Raw genomic sequence first — 24,060 nt, 5'->3', positions numbered from 1 at the left:
GTGTATAGAACCATGTTCTAATTATTTTAACAGGGAAGATTTGTACCACATGCATATCCCATCAAATACAGAGAAGTTTCCTACCAATAACATGTGATTAATTAAGAAAACAGATCTTGGCACAGCTGAGTTTCCACTGCTATATGATCTGCCTCCCCTCACTGTCAATAATATGAAAGAAGAATTTGATAACCAATCATCTCCAGATAAAACCTACTGGCACAGCAAGTGGAAACCGCCACATTTTTTAAGTGGGTTTGCAATATTACAGTTGCGGCAAGATAGAAAATCTACTAAAAGGTTTTAAGATATTTTTTTTAAAAAAGAATTTCGAAGAATTATAATACGAAGATAAGGCATTAAATATAGAACTAAAATTAGGAATACAGTGAAAAAAAATTTTAAAAAATGCTACGATAATTTATGAGGACTCTAAGTTTCTCTCTCTGTGTTCTATGGAAGTAAAAGCAGTCTCACAATGAGCTCTTTGTTAATAAAACACAGTTGATATGTTTTTCTTATGAAATAAAGTCTGTTAATAACGAAAAAAGACCTAATAGACTACTCTATATTGGCCAATTTGATGACAGACAGTAATACAATAAACTCCACAAAATCTATGTCCTACATTTGCTTTTCTTAGAAGAGAGACCAATTCCTGAGAGTAAACTGTCACTTCTGTGCAAAAACAGGATAACTTCACTTTTATGTCAATGCATATAACCACTTTTGGTACTGAGATTGTTATGGTGTATAAAAAGGGGTCAGCTTTTGCTAATGAGAGTGCAGCTTTTTGTTAAATTCATGTCTACCCTTGCTCTCTGTATGGGGGTACATTTCATCGAAAACACTCCAAAATATGAAAACAAGATGACAAATTGTCTGTTTCAAAGTCAACTTGTTGGGTATTTATTGGAACTATGTACACAATTACAATATCAAACCAAACACTTGAGGTATATTTACATTCTATAACCTATTACCAATCTCTAAGAGGTTCGTTTCTTTAATGTTCCTACTTCTATCTGAAGAGTATAGCGAGAAGTGGCTTTGTCAACATATGACTCGATAATACAGAATACAGGAACCTATATATTCCCTTAACACTACACATATCAATATATTCTTTTGGGTGCTGATGATCAAATTTAGACCTGAATATACGATTCTAAAAAATATAATCTAGTGCGAGACAATTTCCTGCCATCTTAACAAAACTCTTGGAAAAAATGACATAATCATTTTCTGTTTATTTTTTAAATTTTTTTTACAGTACATCTAATACTAGAACTAACTGGTTTAATTTTAATTATGTTCCTTTTCCAAACGGACAGGACACTATGAGGCATAAAGCTTTATAGCTAACAACAAAGGTCAATGACCTCTAAATTACAACTACTGGTCTGTCAGACTATCTTTGTAGGTTTTCCCTCAATAGCTGCTACCCATTACAGATAGACTGGATTTTTTTCTGTTTGGTTTAATGTCACACCGATACAATTATTATGGTCAAATGGTGACTTTCCAGTTTATACGGTGGAGGAAGATCCCAGGTGCCCCTCACTGTATTATTTCAACACAGTTGGGTGCACCTGGGTAGAACCACTAACATTCCGTAAGCCATGGGTTCCTCACATGGTGCACGCCTCGAATGAGGCTTGAACCACATCGGTGAGAAGCAAGTGATTCCAAGTCAGTGACCTTATTAATAACCACTCGGCCACTGAGGTCCTAACAGACAGGCTGTACTCACGGCCGATACCATTCAATATATTATCTGCGACATATATATCACAGACTGTCTGTAGGTTCAGAAGAGACAACAAGAATATTGGTATGGCATCAGTTAACTGAAGCTACTGTATAACCAAAACCTAACTAATAAACTCGAAACTGGATACTAGCACAGCAACATATAAAATGATGGGTAATTTTACTTTTAATCAGACGCATTAAACAAGAGATAAATTATATTCAGTTTTATCACCATTTGTTTGATCAACAACATTTTAACTTAAATACAGATTTAAATGGTGACGTCAAGATAAGTGTTAAAAATTTTGTAAAACCACAGGGTAAAACCAAATACTTATTGCAGGTTTTACGACAGTTATTTGTAGGTTTGCCGTAATTTTTATGTTCACGAATGATTATTCATGCACGACTATCATAACATTATCTCACCATCTGATCTTGAGTTCGGTGTACCGTTAAATATTCCCTCAATTAATATTCTGTTTGATATACGACCAGAACGAAGACACCGCCGACCAGAACGAGCACAGCGGGTCATTTTTCATCATGTAAGCGGGTAGCAATTATACAAAAGTCAGTTTTAAGGCATATTCATCTTATGTTTTATGCTACAATGGCTCGTAATATGTATATCTAGCCAATGGTGCTATACAACCTAAAGATACTGTAGGCCAGGGCCTGAACATAATTTTCATAAATGTTGTTTCCAAAACATATTTTGTTTGACTCCTAGATAAGCCAAAAAAATGTTCCTACCTCTTCTAAACAAAAACCTTTCAGGGGTCACAAGGTCTCCAAACTACCCTAGCAATTTGAGCCTGAATAGTGGTCTAGCTACACATCTGATTGTTTATTACAACTAGATATGAGCCGTGCCATGGGAAAACCAACATAGTGGCTTTGCGACCAGCATGGATCCAGACCAGCCTGCGCATCCGCGCAGTCTGGTCAGGATCCATGCTGTTCGCTAATGGTTTCTTTAATTGCAATAGGCTTTGAAAGCGAACAGCATGGATCCTGACCAGGCTGGCTGGTCTGGATCCATGCTGGTTGCAAAGCCACTATGTTGGTTTTCCCATGGCACAGCTCATATATTACAGATTTATTCATTTTCTAATATTTTTTATTCTTGCTATCTTTAAGCCAGTTGATTTGTGGATTCCAATACCAGCCCTTAAAAGACACAACCGAGCTTGTGCACGTGAATTTTAGCCTACAGTATGAAACCCATTTTGTTTAACCTTTACCCTGCAATAATTCTAAAATGGACTGGTCCATCATTCAATTTTGGCAGTACCACTTATTATTCAAAGGGGTGTTCACTAAAAATTTTCTGACCGAACAGCGAACAGTGCAGACCATGATCAGCCTGCATGTCTGTCTTGGTCTTGGTCTGCACTGGTCGAAAAAGCAAAATCACTTGCCACCAGCAGGCTAAAGGTTAAAGATAGTTGTTTCTGTATGTTTTACATATCAGTAATTCAAAAGGCAATCACTGCCATATGTTTCAACTTTATTTTATTTCTTTGATAAAATTTCAATTTATGTTATCAAAACAAAATTTTCTGTTATCATATGTATCTTTCAAATTTCATTTTTTGTTATATTTGATGATTTTTTTTTTTGGAAAAAAAAATCTTTATAGAAACATAAGAATTCATTGAAGAAAATTTTTTACTTTTAAAGTTTTGAAAGGGCTGACAAATTGTGTTTGACAGTAAATAATATATTTCAGAATTTAAATTTGTTGAAGATAATCATGGTTTCCGGTTAGAGACATAAGAATGTCATGGGTAACAATATGGTCATTGGTAAAAGTTACAAAAGGTTGTAAAAGTTTGCAGATCAGTCTGTGTTTTTACAAGAACCAAGACTAAAATCTCAAAAATTTGATTTGCTGTCCAATTTTGAAAGTGACCAATTGCAAGGTAGCATTTTCGTCTGGAAACTGTTTTTTTGTTGTATTTTTTTAGATTTAGCATCGCACCGACACATGATAGAACATATGGCGACTATCCAGCTTTAATGGCGGAGGAAGACCCCAGGTGCCCCTCCGTGCATCATTTCATCACGAGCAGGCACCTGGATAGAACCACCGGCCTTCCGTAAGCCAGCTGGATGGCTTCCTCACACGAAGATTTCAACGCCCCGAGTGAGGCTCGAACCCACATCGATGAGGGGCAAATGATTTCAAGTCAGCAACCTTAACCACTCGGCCACGGAGGCCCCCTGGAAACTGTGATCCACAGATGGAGATGTTCTATCAAACTTTGATCCAAGCATGGTGATGTCCTATCAAAAGGTATCAGAGAATAAAACTCAACTTGCCAAAATTACATCATGTTACGATAAGTATATCTGCCTATTATTTAACTGCTCTTGCAAAAAAAAAAAAGCTCTGCTCAGACACACACAAAAAAACACACTAGAAGCTTATTTTATCATAAATACCTCATAATTTTTATTAAATGCAACAACAGTTTATCAATTTTGCCATGTTTTTATCACCGTGTTCCAGTACAACAAACAAATCCTGCACAGATCATAAATCACGACATTAAAAAAGGAAAGCAAATAAAGATTGATCAACGTAATGTTTAAACAACCATTCATTATAGTGCTTTATCTCCTCGCTGACAAAAACACATAATTATATAGCTTTCACATATGCAAATAAATTTCATATAAATTTCTAATATTGATCTTTCGCCTCTGTGGCCAATATTCAAACATGGGAGATGTGGTATAATTCTTCTCTATTTGTATGAATCTTTACTAAGCAAACATGATACCTTTATAGCTTGGAACAATCTAGATATTTTATGTATATAAAGCCTCCACTATGGCAGTGTCTGAAGATAAAGTAATCAATTGTTTGAAACCTCATTTCACCAGCCAATAATGAGACAGTATATTCTACATAAAACCTTCTTATAAACCTCTAGATACAATTGCGGATACAAAACCTATTCTCCGCTAATGTTCTCCCATCTTCTACTTTACGTAGAAATTATTAAACAGTAACTATGAATCAACCTAATGAAATTATTTACCCTTCAAGTCTTTACTTCTTTTTTTTCTGTCATTAAAGTGTAATATAACTTAATAACAAACATTGCCTTTAACAAACCCAATAAGTTGAAGACACAATATATAGAGGTACTTCAAAACATTATAACAATGGTGACTAAAATAGTGACATCTCAGTCTCTGCCATCGCCCAGACCTCCAACAGATCTAACTGGATTATGCAGTTGTAAGTATATCTTGTCTCAAAGAAAATGAAAACAGCTTAAATAACAATAACTACGGTTAATGACAAATGACAAACCAACAAACTTAAGCTACAGTCAATGACAAAAAGACAACTTAGTGATGCTACCATCAATGATAAATAGACAACCTAGTCGTGCTACAGTCAATGACAAGTAGACAAACCAAGCCACTCATTCTACAGTCAATGACAAATAGACATAGAACCCAGTCATTCTACAGTCAATGACAAATAGACATAGAACCCAGTCATTCTACAGTCAATGACAAATAGACATAGAACCCAGTCATTCTACAGTCAATGATAAATGGACATTATACTAAAAACCGAGTCTTGCTACAGTCAATGATAAACAGACATAGAACCGAGTCATGCTACAGTCAATGATAAATAGACATAGAACCGAGTCTTGCTACAGTCAATGAGAAACAGACATAGAACAGAGTCATGCTACAGTCAATGACAAACAGACATAGAATCGAGTCATGCTACAGTCAATGATAAATAGACATAGAACCGTGTCATGCTACAGTCAATGACAAACAGACATGGAACCGTGTCATGCTACAGTCAATGATAAATAGACATAGAACTGAGTCATGCTACAGTCAATGACAAATAAACATAGAACCGTGTCATGCTACAGTCAATGATAAATAGACATAGAACTGAGTCATGCTACAGTCAATGACAAATAAACATAGAACCGTGTCATGCTACAGTCATTGAGAAACAGACATAGAATCGAGTCATGCTACAGTCAATGATAAATAGACATAGAACTGAGTCATGCTACAGTCAATGACAAATAAACATAGAACCGTGTCATGCTACAGTCAATGACAAACAGACATAGAACCGAGTCATGCTACAGTCAATGACAAACAGACATAGAACCGTGTCATGCTACAGTCAATGATAAATAGACATAGAATCGAGTCATGCTACAGTCAATGACAAACAGACATAGAACCGTGTCATGCTACAGTCAATGATAAATAGACATAGAACTGAGTCATGCTACAGTCAATGACAAATAAACATAGAACAGACATAGAATCGAGTCATGCTACAGTCAATTATAAATAGACATAGAACCGTGTCATGCTACAGTCAATGACAAATAAACATAGAACTGTGTCATGTTACAGTCAATGAGAAACAGACATAGAACAGAGTCATGTTACAGTCAATGATAAATAGACATAGAACTGAGTCATGCTACAGTCAATGACAAACAGACGTAGAACCGAGTCATACTACAGTCCGACAGTAACAAACAGACAATTACATTAAGTATGTTGTTCAATAAATTGTTACTTGTGAAGTCCCCAACCAATGCCTTTAATGACCAGCAACTTGAGAGCAATTAAACAAGGGACAGAATGTAATCTTTTTTCTGTTTGCTCACAGTAAATATAGACTAATGTTAAGTTTGCCTGGATCTATTTGTACAAGGAGTGTTCAAACATTGTCCTGTTTACCAGTCTCATAACAGATATTGCATATTGTGTTTGCAGGACAAACTGCCATCTAAAATATAACAGATACGAAATCAAACAGCTTTCATGCCATACAATCTACCACACTCATCAAGTAATAGCGATTTTTAACACGTTTCAAACTTTATTAAAAAACATTATTGACTTACTGTCCATGGGTGCCGCAAAATAAACATTTCAGTACATGTACTACTGAAAATTGCCAAGAACGTTGTTTAATTTGGGGGAATACTCCTGAACTAAGTAATGTGTGTGTGTTGTGGGGGGGTGGGGGAGGGGGGGTGGAAGCGACGGGGGGTCTTATAGTAAACCATGGCAACATAAAAATCTTCCTTTAACTGAACAGAGATGACATCTCCATTGTCATCATCATCATCATCATCATCATCATCATCATTATCAACATCATCACCACCCACCCCCACAGCACCACTGCCTTGAAGCAGACATGTTCTAACAGCTCACACTGTTATGCATTTGTAAATTGTGAAAACAGGCATTTTATACAGGCCATCGATTAATTAAGTGTAACCTGCAAATACATGGAAGTAAATGGTATTTTATGCAAATAGCTGAATGACTAATATTTAGCAAAATACAATGTATAATTTCAGCATACTCCATTTTTCCCCCTACTTCAGTCATCACTATCTAAGTAATGTTACTGCATTTATAACTAAAATTTTCTACACTGACATATATAATTATACATTTTTTAAGAGTACATCTACTAACAATTGAATAAAATAATTTCCTTATAGAATGCATTTCTCCTTAGACACCTTCTCTTATAGTGATTTTTTCCTTTTGTTTTGTTTCTTTATCTTAACTCTTATCATGCTGGAAGTGACTGATTCTGCCTTTGCGACCAGTGTAGATCATGATCAGCCTATGTGCAGTCTGATCAAGATCTGCACTGTTCGCCATTCAGTCAGTACCTTTTTGGTAAGCAGTAAGCACCCCTTTTAACAGCTAATGGTACTATCCAAATTGAAAGATGGACAAGTTCATTATAGAAATTTAACAGGGAAAGGGTTAAAAGGAATTAAAAACATCAAAGCAGTTATATATATCACTTCCACAAACTGCACCACACTAAGTAAATATGGAAATGAAAAAATTCTTTCATTACACAAGAATGTATACCCAGCGAGGGCAGCCATTATATAAACAAGGTAAATAGTGGGGAAGAGTCAATATTTGCGTAGTTCTAGATTAAACAGGGTTAATATTTCACTATCAACAACCACATCTAAGTATATTTACATTTCACACCACAATAAGAATTGATCATGAAATTGCGCCCAATAGACCGAGGCGTATATTTTATGAAATGCTCAAAAGCACACAACTTGCCTGTTCCGGTTCAACATTTCTCCGATAGGTTTCACCGATTATCAATTAAATCATAACTTATGACATGTGACTTTTCGCTTGTAAATTGTTTACAGGTAATCTAGTCCATTGATCAGTTCACCACAACAGAGTAATTAAAATACCTATTTCTGACTGACTTCTGCCATGATTTATTGGACTTAATCCTTTATTAAATTGTCTCATTACTTCTTACTACTTAAATCTTATTGTATATTAAGTTACCTGCCAATTTTTAAAGGACATGGCTTTTCAGGAGACATTCCCTGTTCATTCTTTTCACTCTTTCTTTTTTTGCAAAATATGCGTATCTGACTTCAGAAACCAGTTTGTTTTGGCTTTAAAATGAAAATGAAATGTCTACACTAATACTTGATACTGTAAAATGGGCACAGATGTAACGATTTGAGCCGTGCCATGGGAAAACCAACATAGTGGGTGTGCGACCAGCATGGATCCAGACCAGCCTGCGCATCCGCGCAGTCTGGTCAGGCTCCATGCTGTTCGCTTTTAAAGCCTATTGGAATTGGAGAAACTGTTAGCGAACAGCATGGATCCTGACCAGACTGCGCGGATGCGCAGGCTGGTCTGGATCCATGCTGGTCGCACACCAACTATGTTGGTTTTCCCATGACACGGCTCATTTGTTATCCAAGTCCTAATTCAATTCAACAGTCTATATATCAGTCAACCAAAAAGAAGTCTTATCTCTGATTTTGAAACTTTCTTTTAATGATCTAAGTTTTTATTACAAAAACATGAATTTGACTGGCATATATATTTTTTTACTCCAATGTAACCGACCTGAGATAGTCCCCAGACACCTGGCTTCAACATCATTTCAAGCCTAGAAACATATCTGTCAATGCACATGTAGTTAATCTCTAAACATATCTGTCAATGCACATGTAGTTAATCTCTAAACAAAGCTAGTACGTATCTTTAAAGTTTGACCAGTATTTAATTAAATCTCCTTCTTCCTGTGATGAAGAGGCATTTTCACTTACAATGCATATACACATTTACTTGTTAACAGACTTCAGGTATAGGTTTTACAAGAGCATTTTGAATGTGTATGATTATTTTTTGTTTGTTTTGGGTTTAACGCCGTTTTTCAACAGTATTTCAGTCACGTAACGGCGGGCAGTCAACCTAACCAGTGTTCCTGGATTCTGTACCAGTACAAACCTTTTCTCTGCAAGTAACTGCCAACTTCCCCACATGAATTATCAGAGGTGGAGGACGAATGATTTCAGACACAATGTCTTTTATATGTGTATGATTAAATTGTGTGAAAATGATGAGAGCTCTGAATCCTCAGATTCTTATTAACCCTTACCCTGTTATATTTCTATAATGGACTGGTCCATCTTTCAATTTGGACAGTACCATTTATTATTCAAAGGGGTTTGCACTGAAACTTTACTGACTGAATAGCGAACAGTGCAGACCATGATCAGACTGCACGGATGTGCAGGCTGATCTTGGTCTGCACTGGTCGCAAAGGCAGAATCATCTGCCGCCAGCAGGCTAAGGGTTAAGGAGTATACTAATCTAATTTAGCTTGACTGTGATGAAAGCCGCTTCCTGGAAAAACCAGTACAAGTGTCATATGATAAGGTGTGATCATGACCCCGATGTGGTTCAAACCTATAAACCCCCAGTTAGAGCGGCTGCAGAAACTTAACCACTAGACCCCCACTACCCTAGATGCTTACTGCAATACAGACTGTATCCACCGGCTATGAAATTGCAGTTTCTCTATAATTAGTTATAATTACATACACAGTCTGTTGATTAAAAGACAACATTGTAATAACTCCACGCCATTATCAATCAATAAGAAAAATTAATAAAATTGTTTTCATTCGTCTTGGATGTTGTATAAAATGAAGTCTCTCTGTGTCGCTTGTCTTGCAAAGAAATTTGAAATTAACTGCAAAATATAACAAGTGATGTAAATAGGTAATCAAATTGGTCTATTAAACTTTCATCAACGTCTCCAAATCTCGCCATCAGAATTTTTAAAGCAATATTAATACAACGGTCTTGTTTTCTACGATATTATTTATCGCCAATATTGGCATAATCAACGTCTATATGTCACAGTTAGGTGATCATATGGGAAAATCCATGGAACGAGAAAAAATTATGTAAATCAATTTAATCATTGATTTTGCCTATAATAAAATATCAAAGCGTTGAATCATTATATTGATCACGTTATCTATGTGGCCATTGAAACACCATTAACATGGTACATTAAATGCAACTGTTTCATACAAACTGTTTATTTCGTTTGTAATTTTAGCTTCATTCCACGGACAATCGTTCCATCCCAGCACAGTCACTATCCTAGCGAAAGATTTCAAAGAGCCTATTATCAGGGGCATCATTCAAGGAAAAAATTGATTGCTTTCAAATTCAAGAGCAAACATTTGACAAATATTGTGTAGCTATAGAAAGAATTTGATACCCCCATTTCATACACTAATAGCACCTGGTATAAATTCACACATTCATAAATTCAGCGAAGTGTAAACAATCTTTTTCCTGATGTCTAAACATGTCATTCAGGTTTCAAGTTTGCTCGATTTCCTATCAATGTTCCCAGTCTGAAGTATTCCTAAGTGTCCATTTTGAAAGTCTGCCCTAAAAGACGTTTTATGACAAGATTTACATTATTAGCATGAGGAAAAAAATGAATCCGCTAGAGAGGGCGCGATTAGCATAACAATGCATCCACTGATCTGCTCGACAATAGATACTTGATAAACAACATCAAGTTGCCTGGCAAACTCTCCCCTTACCAACACTATTATCTCCCTTTAGAGCTCTTTAACATTACTTCATTTTAAAAATTCTCCATGTGATACAACATTTTTGTATAAATTTAAAGATGAAAAGTAAAAGAATTTGAAACATTTAAGGACGAAAAGTAAAAGAATATAAAACATTTAACCGATAAAACACGGACCCCATATCTAAATAAGCCTACAAATCTGTTCTCACAAAAAAAACTTCCAATAAGTACTGAACAAGTATGCAAAGGTGGGATCAAGCCTAGCTATTACGGATTAGAAATAATTCACTAAGCAGCTTATAACACAGTAGCTTTTCCTATCAATGCACCCTCATTTTTCAGCATTACGTTAATCCCCCTGCTAATGCAATAAATATTGGTAGAGCTATTTACTGCAAGTTAATGCGGCCTAACCCAGTTGACCGTGACCAATCCAATAAAGTGAAATGCTCCGAAGTCCTCACAATCACCTTACTAATCAGTATTAAAATTTCCATTTTTTCTCTCTGCCGTAATCCACTCTGTAAATTAATGTTCAGTAAGACAAAAATAGAATTTAAAGTTGCCTACATCATGTCAATGACCACTAAATTTGAATTTCCGTGCTATAAAACTTACCATGGAAGTTGCGATCTACAATGGTAGCAGGTACCTTTTCATACAATCTGCTCTAAATTTATTTCCGGTTAATGCAAGAGCTAGGTCATTAACAGTATGAATAGTGAATTTACTGACAATCTAACTATGGATATAAACACATCTGAACCAGGTCAGGAACTACTTTTTTCTCCAGTCAAGCCAGAGAGCACAACATTTAGTTGTTGACAACCTACCCAGAACAGCATAAGCAGCTTGTGTCTCTCACTGTTGGGTCAATGCAGTTTACAGGAAACTTTGCAAGAAAAAATCTAAATGAATGGGGAGTATTAACAAATACTAAGCAGACATGAAGTTAAAACAACCCAATAAAATACAGTTGTTAAATAGACTGCACAGTTGTTACACATGTTACTATCAACAAACTAGACAAGTAGTGTATCTAATTCCTAAGACATATTGAGTCTGGCTTGTTCTCATGCAATACTAGCTTTGTCAACTTTGTTTAACACCTGAAACCCGACTAGACATTTCCCAGGAGCTTCATTGTCAACCACTAAGTCAGTGCCATCCATAAGACTTTTGTGAGACACATTCTGGTAAGAACAGTGTGACATGGAGATTCAGTATACATACTGCTAAGCAGAGACAGTGTGAAACAGAAATTCAGTATACTTTCAGTGTACATACCAGTAAGTACATAGTGACATATACCGTAAGTGAACAGTACTGACTGGCATGGACATTCAGCACATACAATACACAATTTATATACTGGTTAAAAGACAGAGTGACACGGAGATTCAGCATACGTATTCATTGGTACATAGAGGGAAATTGGGTAATATATACTCATTGGTGCTAAGATATCTTAACTATCTTTAACTATCAAAATTCCTACATCAACACAGTGTTAGAAATTTGTGAAAAAATATACCCCTACTCTATAGCTTGTTTCTAGCCCATGTTAATTACTTAGAATAATGAACTTCTATATATACAAGTACAGACTCATGTATGACATGTACAATGTATAGAAAATAAACATTATCTTCAGTATAAGTGTCAGAGCAATCCTTTACATAATAAGATAGACTCAGATTTTTAGAGAAGTTACTCAGTCGAGAAAACTTTATACTCACATGCTTGTCTTCACCTGTAAACAGAAATAACAGATCATTAACATTTTGCATACACATTATACCTATTTCATGTACCATAGCCGAAATGCAAAATGTAGCAAACATAAAACATGAACCACGTCAGGAGAAAACCAACATGGCGCCTTTGCAACCAACATGGATCCAGACCAGCCTGTGCATCCACGCAGTCTGGTCAGGATCCATGCTATTTGCTTTCAAAGCCTATGGCAATTAGAGAAACCGTTAGCGAACAGCATGGATCTTGACCAGACTGTGCGGATGCACAGCCTGGTCAGGATCCATGCTGGTCGCAAAGTCACTATGTTGGTTTTCTCATGGTGCGGCTCAATTATGAAGTTACAAAATAGTCAACTAATAGTCAAAACATTTGCTCATGTAAGTTATTAAGACGGCTGAAGATGAGAATTTGATAAATAGGTACATATGTACATAAGCCGGATCAGGACACACACTAACAGGTAGGTTATCCATGTCTAATGCATCAACATCTGTTACAATTCTACATTTTTTTTAAATTTAATGGTAAAAACAACAACACAAACACAAAAAGTTTTATCTATAAAAACTTTAAAGTTATATACAATGTACAAAAACATACTTTAAAAAAAATACATGCAGTACAATAAACAGAAACATGGAAATGAAGATAAAAGACACAGAAGACCAGTAATATATCTATTTTAACTAGAACATATTGCATGCATCCTATTCTAGCATTTAAATACATCACCCGCAAAAAAAAAACCCAACTGAAATTTAAATTTCCCTTGCGCTATTTTGCTATTCATGAAAACTGCTATCACAATATGTTGTATTTATCACAGAATATCATTTCTAAAACTTTCATATCAAAAATAGGGTGTGCATCTTTTAATGTTAAAAGTAGGAAGTATCAAGTTCTAACTGAAACAAAATCCTGAAAATTGACAATGAAAGAAGAAAAAAAATTTAAGGCTTTGTTGTTAATAAAGTATAAAGATATCACTATTTCTATTCTAAGTAGAGAAATAGTTCCCGATGTGACTGTCTCTGAAAATCTGATATTTCAGAAAATGTAAAATGGCGAGAGTAGAACTATCAGTAAAAGTTTGAAATGGAGGAAGTTGTGACCATGACCTTTGACCACTGTGACTTTAACCTTGGACCTAGTGACCTGGGTTGTGTGCTCTGCCATCATTTTGATGAGGTCAATGACTCGTCTAAGTTTTATGAAAATCTTCCCAGCATGTTAAGAAGACATGGAACAGACACAAAGAATGTATGTACATTAAAAATAACGTTACTTTGTGGTGTTCAGCAGTAAAACATATTGTAACTGTTCTCTGTATTAGGTTAAAGTCAGATCTTTAAGTTGACTAATTTCAATAACAACTTTTTTTTTTTCACTCTTAGTAACATTATAATTGTAAATTTCTGCATTTCATATTTGAGCTTTCCAAGGTTTTTTATCCATGCTGTCCAGAGGGTTGGGAAAACAGCTGTCATTCACAGGCAGACATGTTATGTCAATTTTCTTGCCTATCATATTCAATAAAAGAACGAAACAACAAATAGGTTAGTGTATTTCCTGGCAGTGTATACATAGTTAGTGACATCATTATAGGACTATAATAAGTGATTTCACTTAAATGCACACTATTTTGAACAAGATTTTTTTCCTAGGGAAAGACAAGGATATCTATCCATCCATCACAAGTGATCAGACAAAAGTATACTTTGCCCACTAGGTAGACAAGAAAGTCTGCTTTCACCATAACAATAACAGATTTAAGGCTAGTCAGAATGGCATCACTTTATATATGTTTTCCACCAGTCGAAGGTCGTACTGACAAACTACTCTTGTTTCCATAGAAATAGCTGTGCAGTGCTAGTACTGAATTACTGTAATATCACATATGGTTTTAACGGTTCAAACAAACTATTTGAAAACTGAGACTTCTTTCTCACAAGAAAATTCATTCATATTAGAACAAATAATATGAAATTAATGGGAGCTTTAGGGTATCATTTTGGTGTGCATATATGGCATATTATGTAGTAGCTATGGCGAAACATTGTGTGGAAGCAAGTGCTGAAAAGTGTATCTAGATACTGTATCTAAAAGATACAGAAAGGTTTCTGACTCGCAGCTAAGTTATAAACCACAACCACAACCCGACATTTAGACTTACTGTTCATGCCACATGCTTGCTTCTCTGATTCCAGGTAGAAAAGTCTTAATTTTCATTTTTTTTGCCTCAAATTTATCTTATTCTAGCAAAAAAATACCAAAATGAGTTTGAAATAGACTTACATTATATTTGTTGACAATTTTTGATATATACATGACAAAGTAAAACACATTATTAGTCTCAAAGGCAGAATATGAACCAGTCTCTTTAAAACTCCCATAACAGAGCCTTATTACTGGTGCATTTCATAGACTGTCATCAAAAACAGCACATATCAGAAGCTCAAATTTCTAGACTGGGTTCCAAAAATGGTTATTACCACAGATGTATGCATTCAGCATGTATATAGCATGAACAATAGTCCAAAATGAAAAATGTTGGAAAACACAGGTTAGGATAATGTTAACTTGATCAATGTGTTAGATCTTTGTTAGTCTGTGATACAAAATGATGAATTACAATGTATGTAGGTACTTAACTTCTGACCATGGATACATGGATCTGCGCAGAGCTGACGATCCATTAGGTGAACCTAGAGAGGATTAAATACAACAAGTTGTAATGACTGCATGTTTGTAATTTTTCCCAGTACTGAGATGTTCTGTGACACAGCTATAAATAAGACATGTTTTGTGAAACAACAGTTGCTGTAAATATGACATTTTCTCATGTTCTATGACACAGCTGTAAATACGACACGTTTTGTCAATCAAATTCTTGAGGACTAACGGGGACGTTCTTTTCGAAATGTTTCAAGCAGACAAGGTTATTACTCTTAATTTACTTTATTTACAGGGTGTTAAATCAAAAAGCCTCAACCTTGTTTGTAAAGGAAATGCTAGAAGCCTACTCCTGATCAATTTTACAAAAATACCTTTCCGTAACAACACTATTTAGAAAGTTCCACTCCTTTCAATCCCAGTATAATACTGGTGTTTTTTCCTTTATATTTACTTACTTCATTGACTGGACTGGACTTATTTTAATTTTTTGACAGGACTGGAAAACTCAGTTCATTGACCCACTGGAAAATTAGTATGTATAGTTAAATATATGCTCTCTTTTCGACGAGCTTCAATGCCTGAATTTCTTAACCTCTCCTTCCACATCAGGCTAGTTTGGGTGACACCATTTTCAGGGGAAAGAGAGAATCTATTTTAGAAATATTAGATTGAAATGATGGATTCTCTGCCAGAGAAGAACTTCTTGAACACAAGATCTCTGTAAAATGCCAATGCAATCACTAACAAATGTTTTTTTCCTCATTTAGCCTAAAGCATTCTCCTTAATAATTACAATGTTCAATTTGGTTTACGGAAAAAAAATCCCGATTCTAAAAAGTGGTATTCAATCTAAAATTCTGATGGGCTGCAGTATTAACTCTTACATAATTCAAATTGATCAGGAGTACCTTCACTCTAATATATCAAGAAGGAATTACAATATAAACATGCTCCAGATTGACAGAAAAACAAAATAAAAAGATAAAATACTATTAAAAGATAGTTCTACCCTGGTTTCCAGTTTTACCTTTGTCCTCCTTCAGGGAGCTAACATGCTGCTGGGCGTAGCCGGGTCCCAGTGCCAGAAGGCCCATACCAGCTGCACTAGATACAGGAAGCCCGGGAGGCTGTAGTCCTGCTGGGTGTGGTCCCATTGGAATAGGCGGGGCATGTGCAGCATGTGGAAGATGTTGTGCTTGCATCTGTTGCTACAGTAACAAAAAAGACAATTCTTTGTTGTTAGATTAAACTGAGTCGATAAAACATCATTACACTGGGTCCATATAACGTTATAATGGTTCAAATTACCTAAATTATTACAGGATACAAACTTGATTTCTGACTAGAATGCTTGGAGTCACAAGCACTGTAGCACAAATATGCCTACAGTTTGTTTCTTGCAAATGTAATTTTCCATATACAGATTATTGGCTACCCATAATATACATAGCTAATGTTTAAGTCACCAAATCCGTAGCAGGGTATTTTGTGAACTGCAGCTTTATTTAGCAAGATTCAGATACAATATATATGTCATTTAAAAGGTTTTCATGGCCAGTATTTTTACATGTAGAAGTTGTTACAATGCTTATGAAGCCTTCCTTGAACTTTAATGAACTTCCACCTAGATTTAAGATTTTCAAAAACAACAACAACAACATCAACCCCCCGCCCCACTACCCCACAAGAAATGAACCAACAACCCTGATACAGAAAAAAGATCACACATTGATGTCTATATACAGTTGAAACTCAGTATCTTGAATTCCATGAGACTGATCGTTTTACTTTGAAATAACCGAAATTCAACTTGAAATTGTATTTTGTGCACTAGTCTTGTTTTCGGAACAGGACATGAAACTGTCTTTAAGATAAGTGAAATTTTGAGATAAGCGAATTCTAGTTCCAACTGTATGTAAAATGGCAACTAGGAGAATGTGTGTGGACAACAACATACCCCTATAATAGCATTAAGTTCTGTCATTGTGACTTGTTTTGCTCTCTCCACGGCTGCTGCCACCTGCTGTTGATGCTGAAATGCAAAAAGATATAAATGACAATAACAAATATAGAGATTTTTACCAGTCTGTTTATATTGTTCACTATAATGTCACCTTTAACCATCATTAACTCGAACTAGCTCCACAGAAGGTATTTAGTTAAGGTGAAGTGTCAGGTGTCCAGTCTAAAAGATAAGACTTAGTATATCAACCTTGGGCTCCTTAATGTTAAGTTGACATACACTGTACAACATTCTGTCCCAATATGCAAGTAACAGTATTATTATTCTAGATACCTTAACCCTTACCATGCTGGACACGACTGATTATGCCTTTGCGTCCAGTGTAGACCAAGATCAGCTTCCACATACGTACAGTCTGATCATGGTCTACACTGTTCGCTATTCAGTCAGTAAATTTTCAGTAAACACCCCTTCAAATTATAAATGGTACTGCCCAAATTGGAAGATGGAACAGTCCATTACAGATATATAGCATTATTCGGTAAGAAATCTATATACCAGTATTAAGGGGCAGTTCTTTCAAAGAAAAGGAAGGAATCTCAAATATTGTAAAATCAATATGTGACACTTGTAAGGGATGACCTTACAGTTGTTTTATTGGGCGCTTATAATTTTTGCATGATTTTACTACTATTTTTGTACTATTTTTCACCACTTCTGCACTATTTATGTATCATTTTTGCACTATATTTAAATTTAATGAAACGAAATCTATCAAAATGTTGAATTTATGCAGATTCTACAGAAGGAAAATATTTCCTCGAAGTTTCAGACAAGCTTGCTCACTGAAAATAAAGCATTTACAAACTTTATTAATTCAAATGATAGTACAATATGGAATTATGAGACTAAATATGGAAGAATGAATAATTTAGCTGAATACAATACTACTCATATAGCAACTGTACATTACAATGGTTGTATTGATTATGTAATGATACTTTACCTCTTGGGACAGGAACGGTATCACTTGAGCACAAATTGCATTTAATCTCTTCGCAATTTCAGTCTGAAAAAACAAAAGAAAACAGATTTAACACAATACTTTTATTAATGAAATATAAATTTCTTTGTTTTGAATATTTGCTCAACCTGCTCTGTACAAGAAATGTTTACGGAAGACATCTGTGTGGCAAAAACTTAACAGGTAATGGTACTTAAAAAGGCCTGGAATTCAGTCACAAATCAGAAGCCTGAAAAAACACATTCTTGCCTACCTAGCGGGGAAAGTATTGGTCTATTTTGAATGTGATAGGCAAGAAAAATGATCTAACGTGTCTGCCTATGTAAGACAGCTGTTTTTCAAACCCTCGGGACAGCTTGGATAAAATACCTCCCTACCGCTCGGGTTTTCCATTCCACACTGTCCCTCAGGGTAGGGAAAACCCCATCTTACCCAGGCAGGCATGTAAGATAGCCCTAAAATCACCGTTTTTAATGCAGTTACATAGGGAACTTCTGGCAGTCATAAGCATGAAATCAGGAACAGTCCTGTAATTCCCAGACGTGATGTACATGTTTAAAAAGAAGAATGGACTAGGACAATATTTATCAACACCCATACGCAGATGGCACAGTTATTATAGCTGAAGCTAACATATAAAATATACAGGAATGTCTCAAAGCCAGCTCTACATACTTCTTTCTTTCCAAACAAAGGGGAAAAAACCCTCAAAGGTATAAAAGGGAATAAACTTCAAGCAGATATTTAAAAGTATAATTGCATTTGAGAAAACAATATAACTGATGTTACTTTATAATTACATGATCACAATGTACTTGATTTTATGTAAATTTTATTCATTCAATGACAAGACCAAATAACCTTATAATAGTTTGACTTTTAAAACCGCTTATTATAATGTCAAAAATGAATTTACTTTCATAACCACATTTCATAAATGTAGTTCGTATCTTCCTTCTTAATTATATATTCAAAACTGCAAAAACGACAGAACTAAAAATGCAAGACTTGGTTACCGGTTAAACAAAAACTCGCGGTGGAAAATCAAACATACAAAAAAAAACATCATTTGACCATATTTGGATATTCTCAGAAGATTCAATAAAAAGATAATATTCCCTTTACGACAGTAAAATCTTGGTATTGAATGTCGAAGCACGCTTTAACATCCCAACTCTCGATCCTTTGTCAGCGTTGCCGTCTTAAATTGATGCAATTAATTCGCTGACTATCGTGCTCATCATAAACCAGGACCGACTCTAGTTAATCAGCTGGAAATCTAACACAAATGCATTACAATTTCTAATATGATTTGGATTTGAAATCGATAGTGAATCAAACTGGAAGAGAGATTTATTAATAGATATCTTCGACATTCCTTGCTGATGCATACTTTTTCCTCTTCTAGATATGACTTTTTTTCTACAATGATCCGCTATCTCTTGGAATGATTATGTGCATATTTTTTTGTACCTATAATGAAACTGTTTTAAATCATTTCTGAATCAAGAAATACTGGAGCTGCTTTTAAAATTAGTTTTTGCTTCTGTTACTGATGGAAATGAAGATAATGATGATGACGATGAAATGCTGTTTTTATGTAAATAGTGTAATACTATGTAACTTTAAACTAGGACTTGTTCACTCCTGTTCAATAAATAGTATGTACTCCACTCCAGCTCGAAGATCTTTGCCGGAACATTTGGAACTTATTTAGTGTTGACTGTGACTTTGGTCCAGACGAGCTACTAAAAATCTTCAAGAGGACAATAACCGGAGCCAATTTAGATATAGTGAAACAGCTTAGAACTGTAAAACATCTACGTGAGCTGTGCCATAAGAAAATCAACATAGTGGCTTTGCGACCAGCATGGATCCAGACCAGCCTGCGCATCTGCACAGTCTGGTCAAGATCCATGCTGTTCGCTAACAGTTTCTCTAATTGCAGAAGGCTTTGAAAGTGAACAGCATGGATCCTGACCAGACTGCGCGAATGCGCAGGCTGGTCTGGATCCATGCTGGTCGCAAAGCCACTATGTTGGTTTTCTCATGGCACGGCTCATGTACTGTTCATTTATTAATTTGACTTATTAATCGTAATGACTGACATGCTATGACCTTGAGAGGTTAACGAGAACCTGATGATATCACATATGAAGCAATAAACTTGTGAGACTGCCTCAAGGAGGAAGGAATAAGTTTGTGGAAGAAATAAAGAATATGCAATTTTCCTCCAAGTCACTGGAGGCATGATTGTCTATAGTGGAGAATGCCAATAGTTCCACGGGGAAATCACAATGCATGCTCATCACATAATGAATATTAATGAGAGATGTGACAGGTTAAAGTTCATAAATGAAAAGCGACATTGACTGGCTTGCTTAGACGCTGACTGTCTTGCTCATTTGTACATATTAACCTTCAGCCTGCTGCCGACAAGTGATTCTACATTTGAGATCAGTGCAGACCAAGATCAGCATGCACATCTGTGGCTGATCATGGTTTGCACTGTTCGCTATTCAGTCAGTAAATTTTCAGTGAACACACCTTCGAATAATAAATGGTATTGCCCAAATTGAACGATGGACCAGTCCATTTTAACAATTTAGCAGGGTAAAGGTTAAATGGATATCAATCGATTAAAGGATACTTCCACCTTTATATACACCAGAAAAGCAAGTTTTATGCTTGCGTCTTTAAAAAGTATATGACATCGCTAAATTTCTAGTTTATTGAACACAGGAATTTTATTGAGGCTTTCAAAATTCAACTTCCAGACAAAATCTTAAATTTTATTAAAATAATTGAGGTTGCTATGGCAATCATAAAATAAGTATTTACAGACAGATGGGTCGAATGGTTGTATAAACAGACAAACCATGACAAGAACATTTTTGCTTTAAGTGAACCAAAAATGTTTGCGTATTGAAAAGAATATAGTTCAAACAAAATTTTATTTTCACTAAGGACAGTTTGCCACATTTTATTTAATTTGCAAATTTTTTTGAAATGTCAAGATTACTCTTATTCAAACAAAAGCTTGAATTTTCATATATTTCAAAGCATTAAATTTCTAAAATAATCTACGACTGACCCTGTTTTCATGAAATGTTGATTAAACATCTTATCCAAACAAAGCTGGTATTCTTATTCCAAAATAAATATTTGTTGAACAAATAAAGATCAAATTGTTTTTCATTTGCCCAAGTCTAGGAGGCAATATTTTCCTTCACCAATTGATCCTAAAATCTCCCATTGTGCTTGAAAGCCTATTTGCACAAGTACACGGCTAAACACAGAAATAAAACACTTGAGCATTTTATCACCAAAGGCTGCCATTTTGGACAGCCGGCAATCAATAATGTCCGGATGATTTCCTAATAAGCACAAAATTGCTTGTAAAACAAGTACATCAGAAAGTAAAGGGAAGTTAAAAATATCAATACAAACACAGAAGCAAGAGTTCCGGGGTCAGCAAACAGCTCAGGTGTTACGGGTAGCATCACACTGGAGTGGATGAAAAAATTAATGATGTTGAAACCATTGATATAAATATAGAAGCCGGGTACCAGGGTTGGCAGTACAGACAGCTTCATGCGGTCAGTGTTTTCTGCTGGCACAGACGTGGGGCAGACAAACGGCACAGCTTCATGGTCGGTGTTTTCTGTTGGCATCCAGGTAGGAGGATAAACAGCACAACTTCATGGTGGGTGTTTTCTATTGGCATCTAGGTGGGAGGATGAACAGCACAGCTTCATAGTGGGCGTTTTCTGGAGGCATCATAAAGGAGAGGTTGAACAGCACAGCTTCATGGTTGGCATCTTCTGCTGGCGTCTAGGTGGGGAAGGGAAATGGCACAGCTTCATGGTGGGTGTTTTCTACTGGCATTGGGTTTGGAAGGATAAACGGCACAGTGTCATGGTGGGTGTTTTCTACTGGCATCTACGTGGGGTGGATAAACGGCACAGCTTCATGGTTGGGGTTTTTTGCTGGCCTCACAAAAAGGGAGTATAAACAGCAAAGCTTCATGGTGGGTGTTTTCTACTGGCATTCAGATTGGAAGGATAAACGGCACAGCTACATGGTGGGTGTTTTCTGTTGAGGATAAAATGAAGTTCAAATCATCAATATCAATACAGTGACCAAGTACCAAGGCCAGTAGATAAATGATGGTGGTTTGCGCTGGCACCTGGTAGGGAGAATAAATGAAACTGAAAACAACAATACAAATACAGGGTCAGTAGAATAAGCAAAACAGTTTCATAGTGGGTATATTGCAGCAGGTGAAAGAAAGGAACTGATGGTTACAAAAAGAAATACAAACATTATGGTAGTATCCCATAAGCCCACATTCTCCATTCTCGCATACCAGAGGTATGCCTCGCATACCTCTGGCACATTTCGCCGATATTTGTGGTTTGGTTACATTACAGGTAAAACGTTTCAGCCAATCAGCGTTGTTTTGCGACAAAATGTAGCGAACCAATCAAAATCGTCCGTGAAAAGCGTGACCGCGTCCTTTCATATCGATGCCGACTTACGAGGAATATTATTATTTCTTCAGGTAAATTTCTTAACATCAAATAACAGAAATAAATCTTTATTAATCGCAATAACGGAATATCGTCTTGATCCGTCGTTAGCAACTACCTTGCTTATATATTGTTTGAAATTTCAATTCGGCGTGCCAAATAGTGGCGAACATTGATTGGCTGAAACTTCTCCCGGTACTAATTACGAGTGCGCATGCTCACCAAATAAACGACAGAAATAAATCAGAGGTTTTTGACGAACATCTGATGGATGAGAATGACATTCTCTTGCTTACAACAATTTATATGAATTACCTAAATATTGGCTTTATAAAACTAACAAAAGATCACCCGATTGTGCTGATAATGATTTCTGATTCATTGTGCTTTTGTTGTTGTTGTTGTTATATGATGGTGCCAATAAAAAGAAAGGTGACAATAGCTGTGATAATGTTTGAAGAATCTGAACAAAAAATCATTAACACCTCCAAACATTTATACCACCCTTGTGCGATGTAAAAATGTGTAAAAAGACAGACTGGAACGTTAGATTTGGTATGAATCTGTATTCTATTAGTGTGTCTTCACTGGGGCTGAGAGTAATTAGATAACTGAATTCATTTCTGAAGTCGGCTGATGAGCTCATCAAGCTGATTGGAATGGACACTCGTTTATCCCTGGTATGCCAAAGGTTTCTACACAATTCCAATATTCTCTTCCTTGTTTTTTTGTCTTGTATTTTAGTCCTATTTTTCCTGGCTAAATGGCAGCAGACTCAGCGTAAGGCTTACCTGTGCCACACTACCTAGACCTTTTGTTTCCTTACATATAATCCACTCAAGAACACACCTGAAAGCCTAGCTATCAATTTGCATATATTACACTCCAATTAGATGTTAATTGCCTCATGGACTGGTGTGATATCTTTCTGAACTAGAGGGATGATCAACAATAGGCAGATAGCAATATTCTGGAAAAATAATGTGATAATGAATATTGATAAAATATATGTTCACACATTTCTTCCCCAAATCCTTTGTCCAACATCTCTTTGGTCTGATGCAAAATTAGTGTCAACATAGAAACAGACTTCCACTGGCTTTCTACTTAATCTCAGTTTCCAATCAACACAGACAAGTTTCTAATCAGAAGTCACAAGGCCCTGTGTTACTTCTGCACTCTCTAATTATCCTCCCCCATTAAACTGGATTGAAAGAGAGGCTCCCACAAGGGGGCAGCATGGAAGTGGTTCTGCTTCAGCAATATCAAATGGTAGCACCCAGTGGGAGCACGCAATGATTGGATTACACACCGATCACATTAAACAAGGATTTCCTGGGCTGAGAGAGCCAGCAGGGTGCTGCACCCTTGTCACTCAACTTTGAATGAAATTTCACAC

At 35.9% G+C, this 24,060-nt stretch overlaps 1 protein-coding gene across 1 annotated transcript in view; it reads right to left on the bottom strand.

Annotated features, from left to right (window-relative positions):
* Positions 1 to 24,060, bottom strand: part of LOC123566370 (transducin-like enhancer protein 3-B) — a 71,773-nt gene that overhangs the window by 26,632 nt on the left and 21,081 nt on the right. The window contains exons 4-7 of the mRNA XM_053549946.1: positions 18,112 to 18,174; positions 17,100 to 17,174; positions 16,170 to 16,350; positions 12,448 to 12,461 (exon numbers count right to left, since the gene is read on the bottom strand). Coding sequence (XP_053405921.1) covers positions 12,448 to 12,461; positions 16,170 to 16,350; positions 17,100 to 17,174; positions 18,112 to 18,174 — 333 coding nt within the window. The remainder of the gene's footprint in view (positions 1 to 12,447; positions 12,462 to 16,169; positions 16,351 to 17,099; positions 17,175 to 18,111; positions 18,175 to 24,060) is intronic.

The sequence above is a fragment of the Mercenaria mercenaria genome, chromosome 8, assembly GCF_021730395.1.
Source record: "Mercenaria mercenaria strain notata chromosome 8, MADL_Memer_1, whole genome shotgun sequence".
In the NCBI taxonomy this organism is placed as follows: Eukaryota; Metazoa; Mollusca; class Bivalvia; order Venerida; family Veneridae; genus Mercenaria; species Mercenaria mercenaria.
Note: the sequence above shows the minus strand (reverse complement) of the source record. Positions and strands in the feature narration are given on the sequence as shown.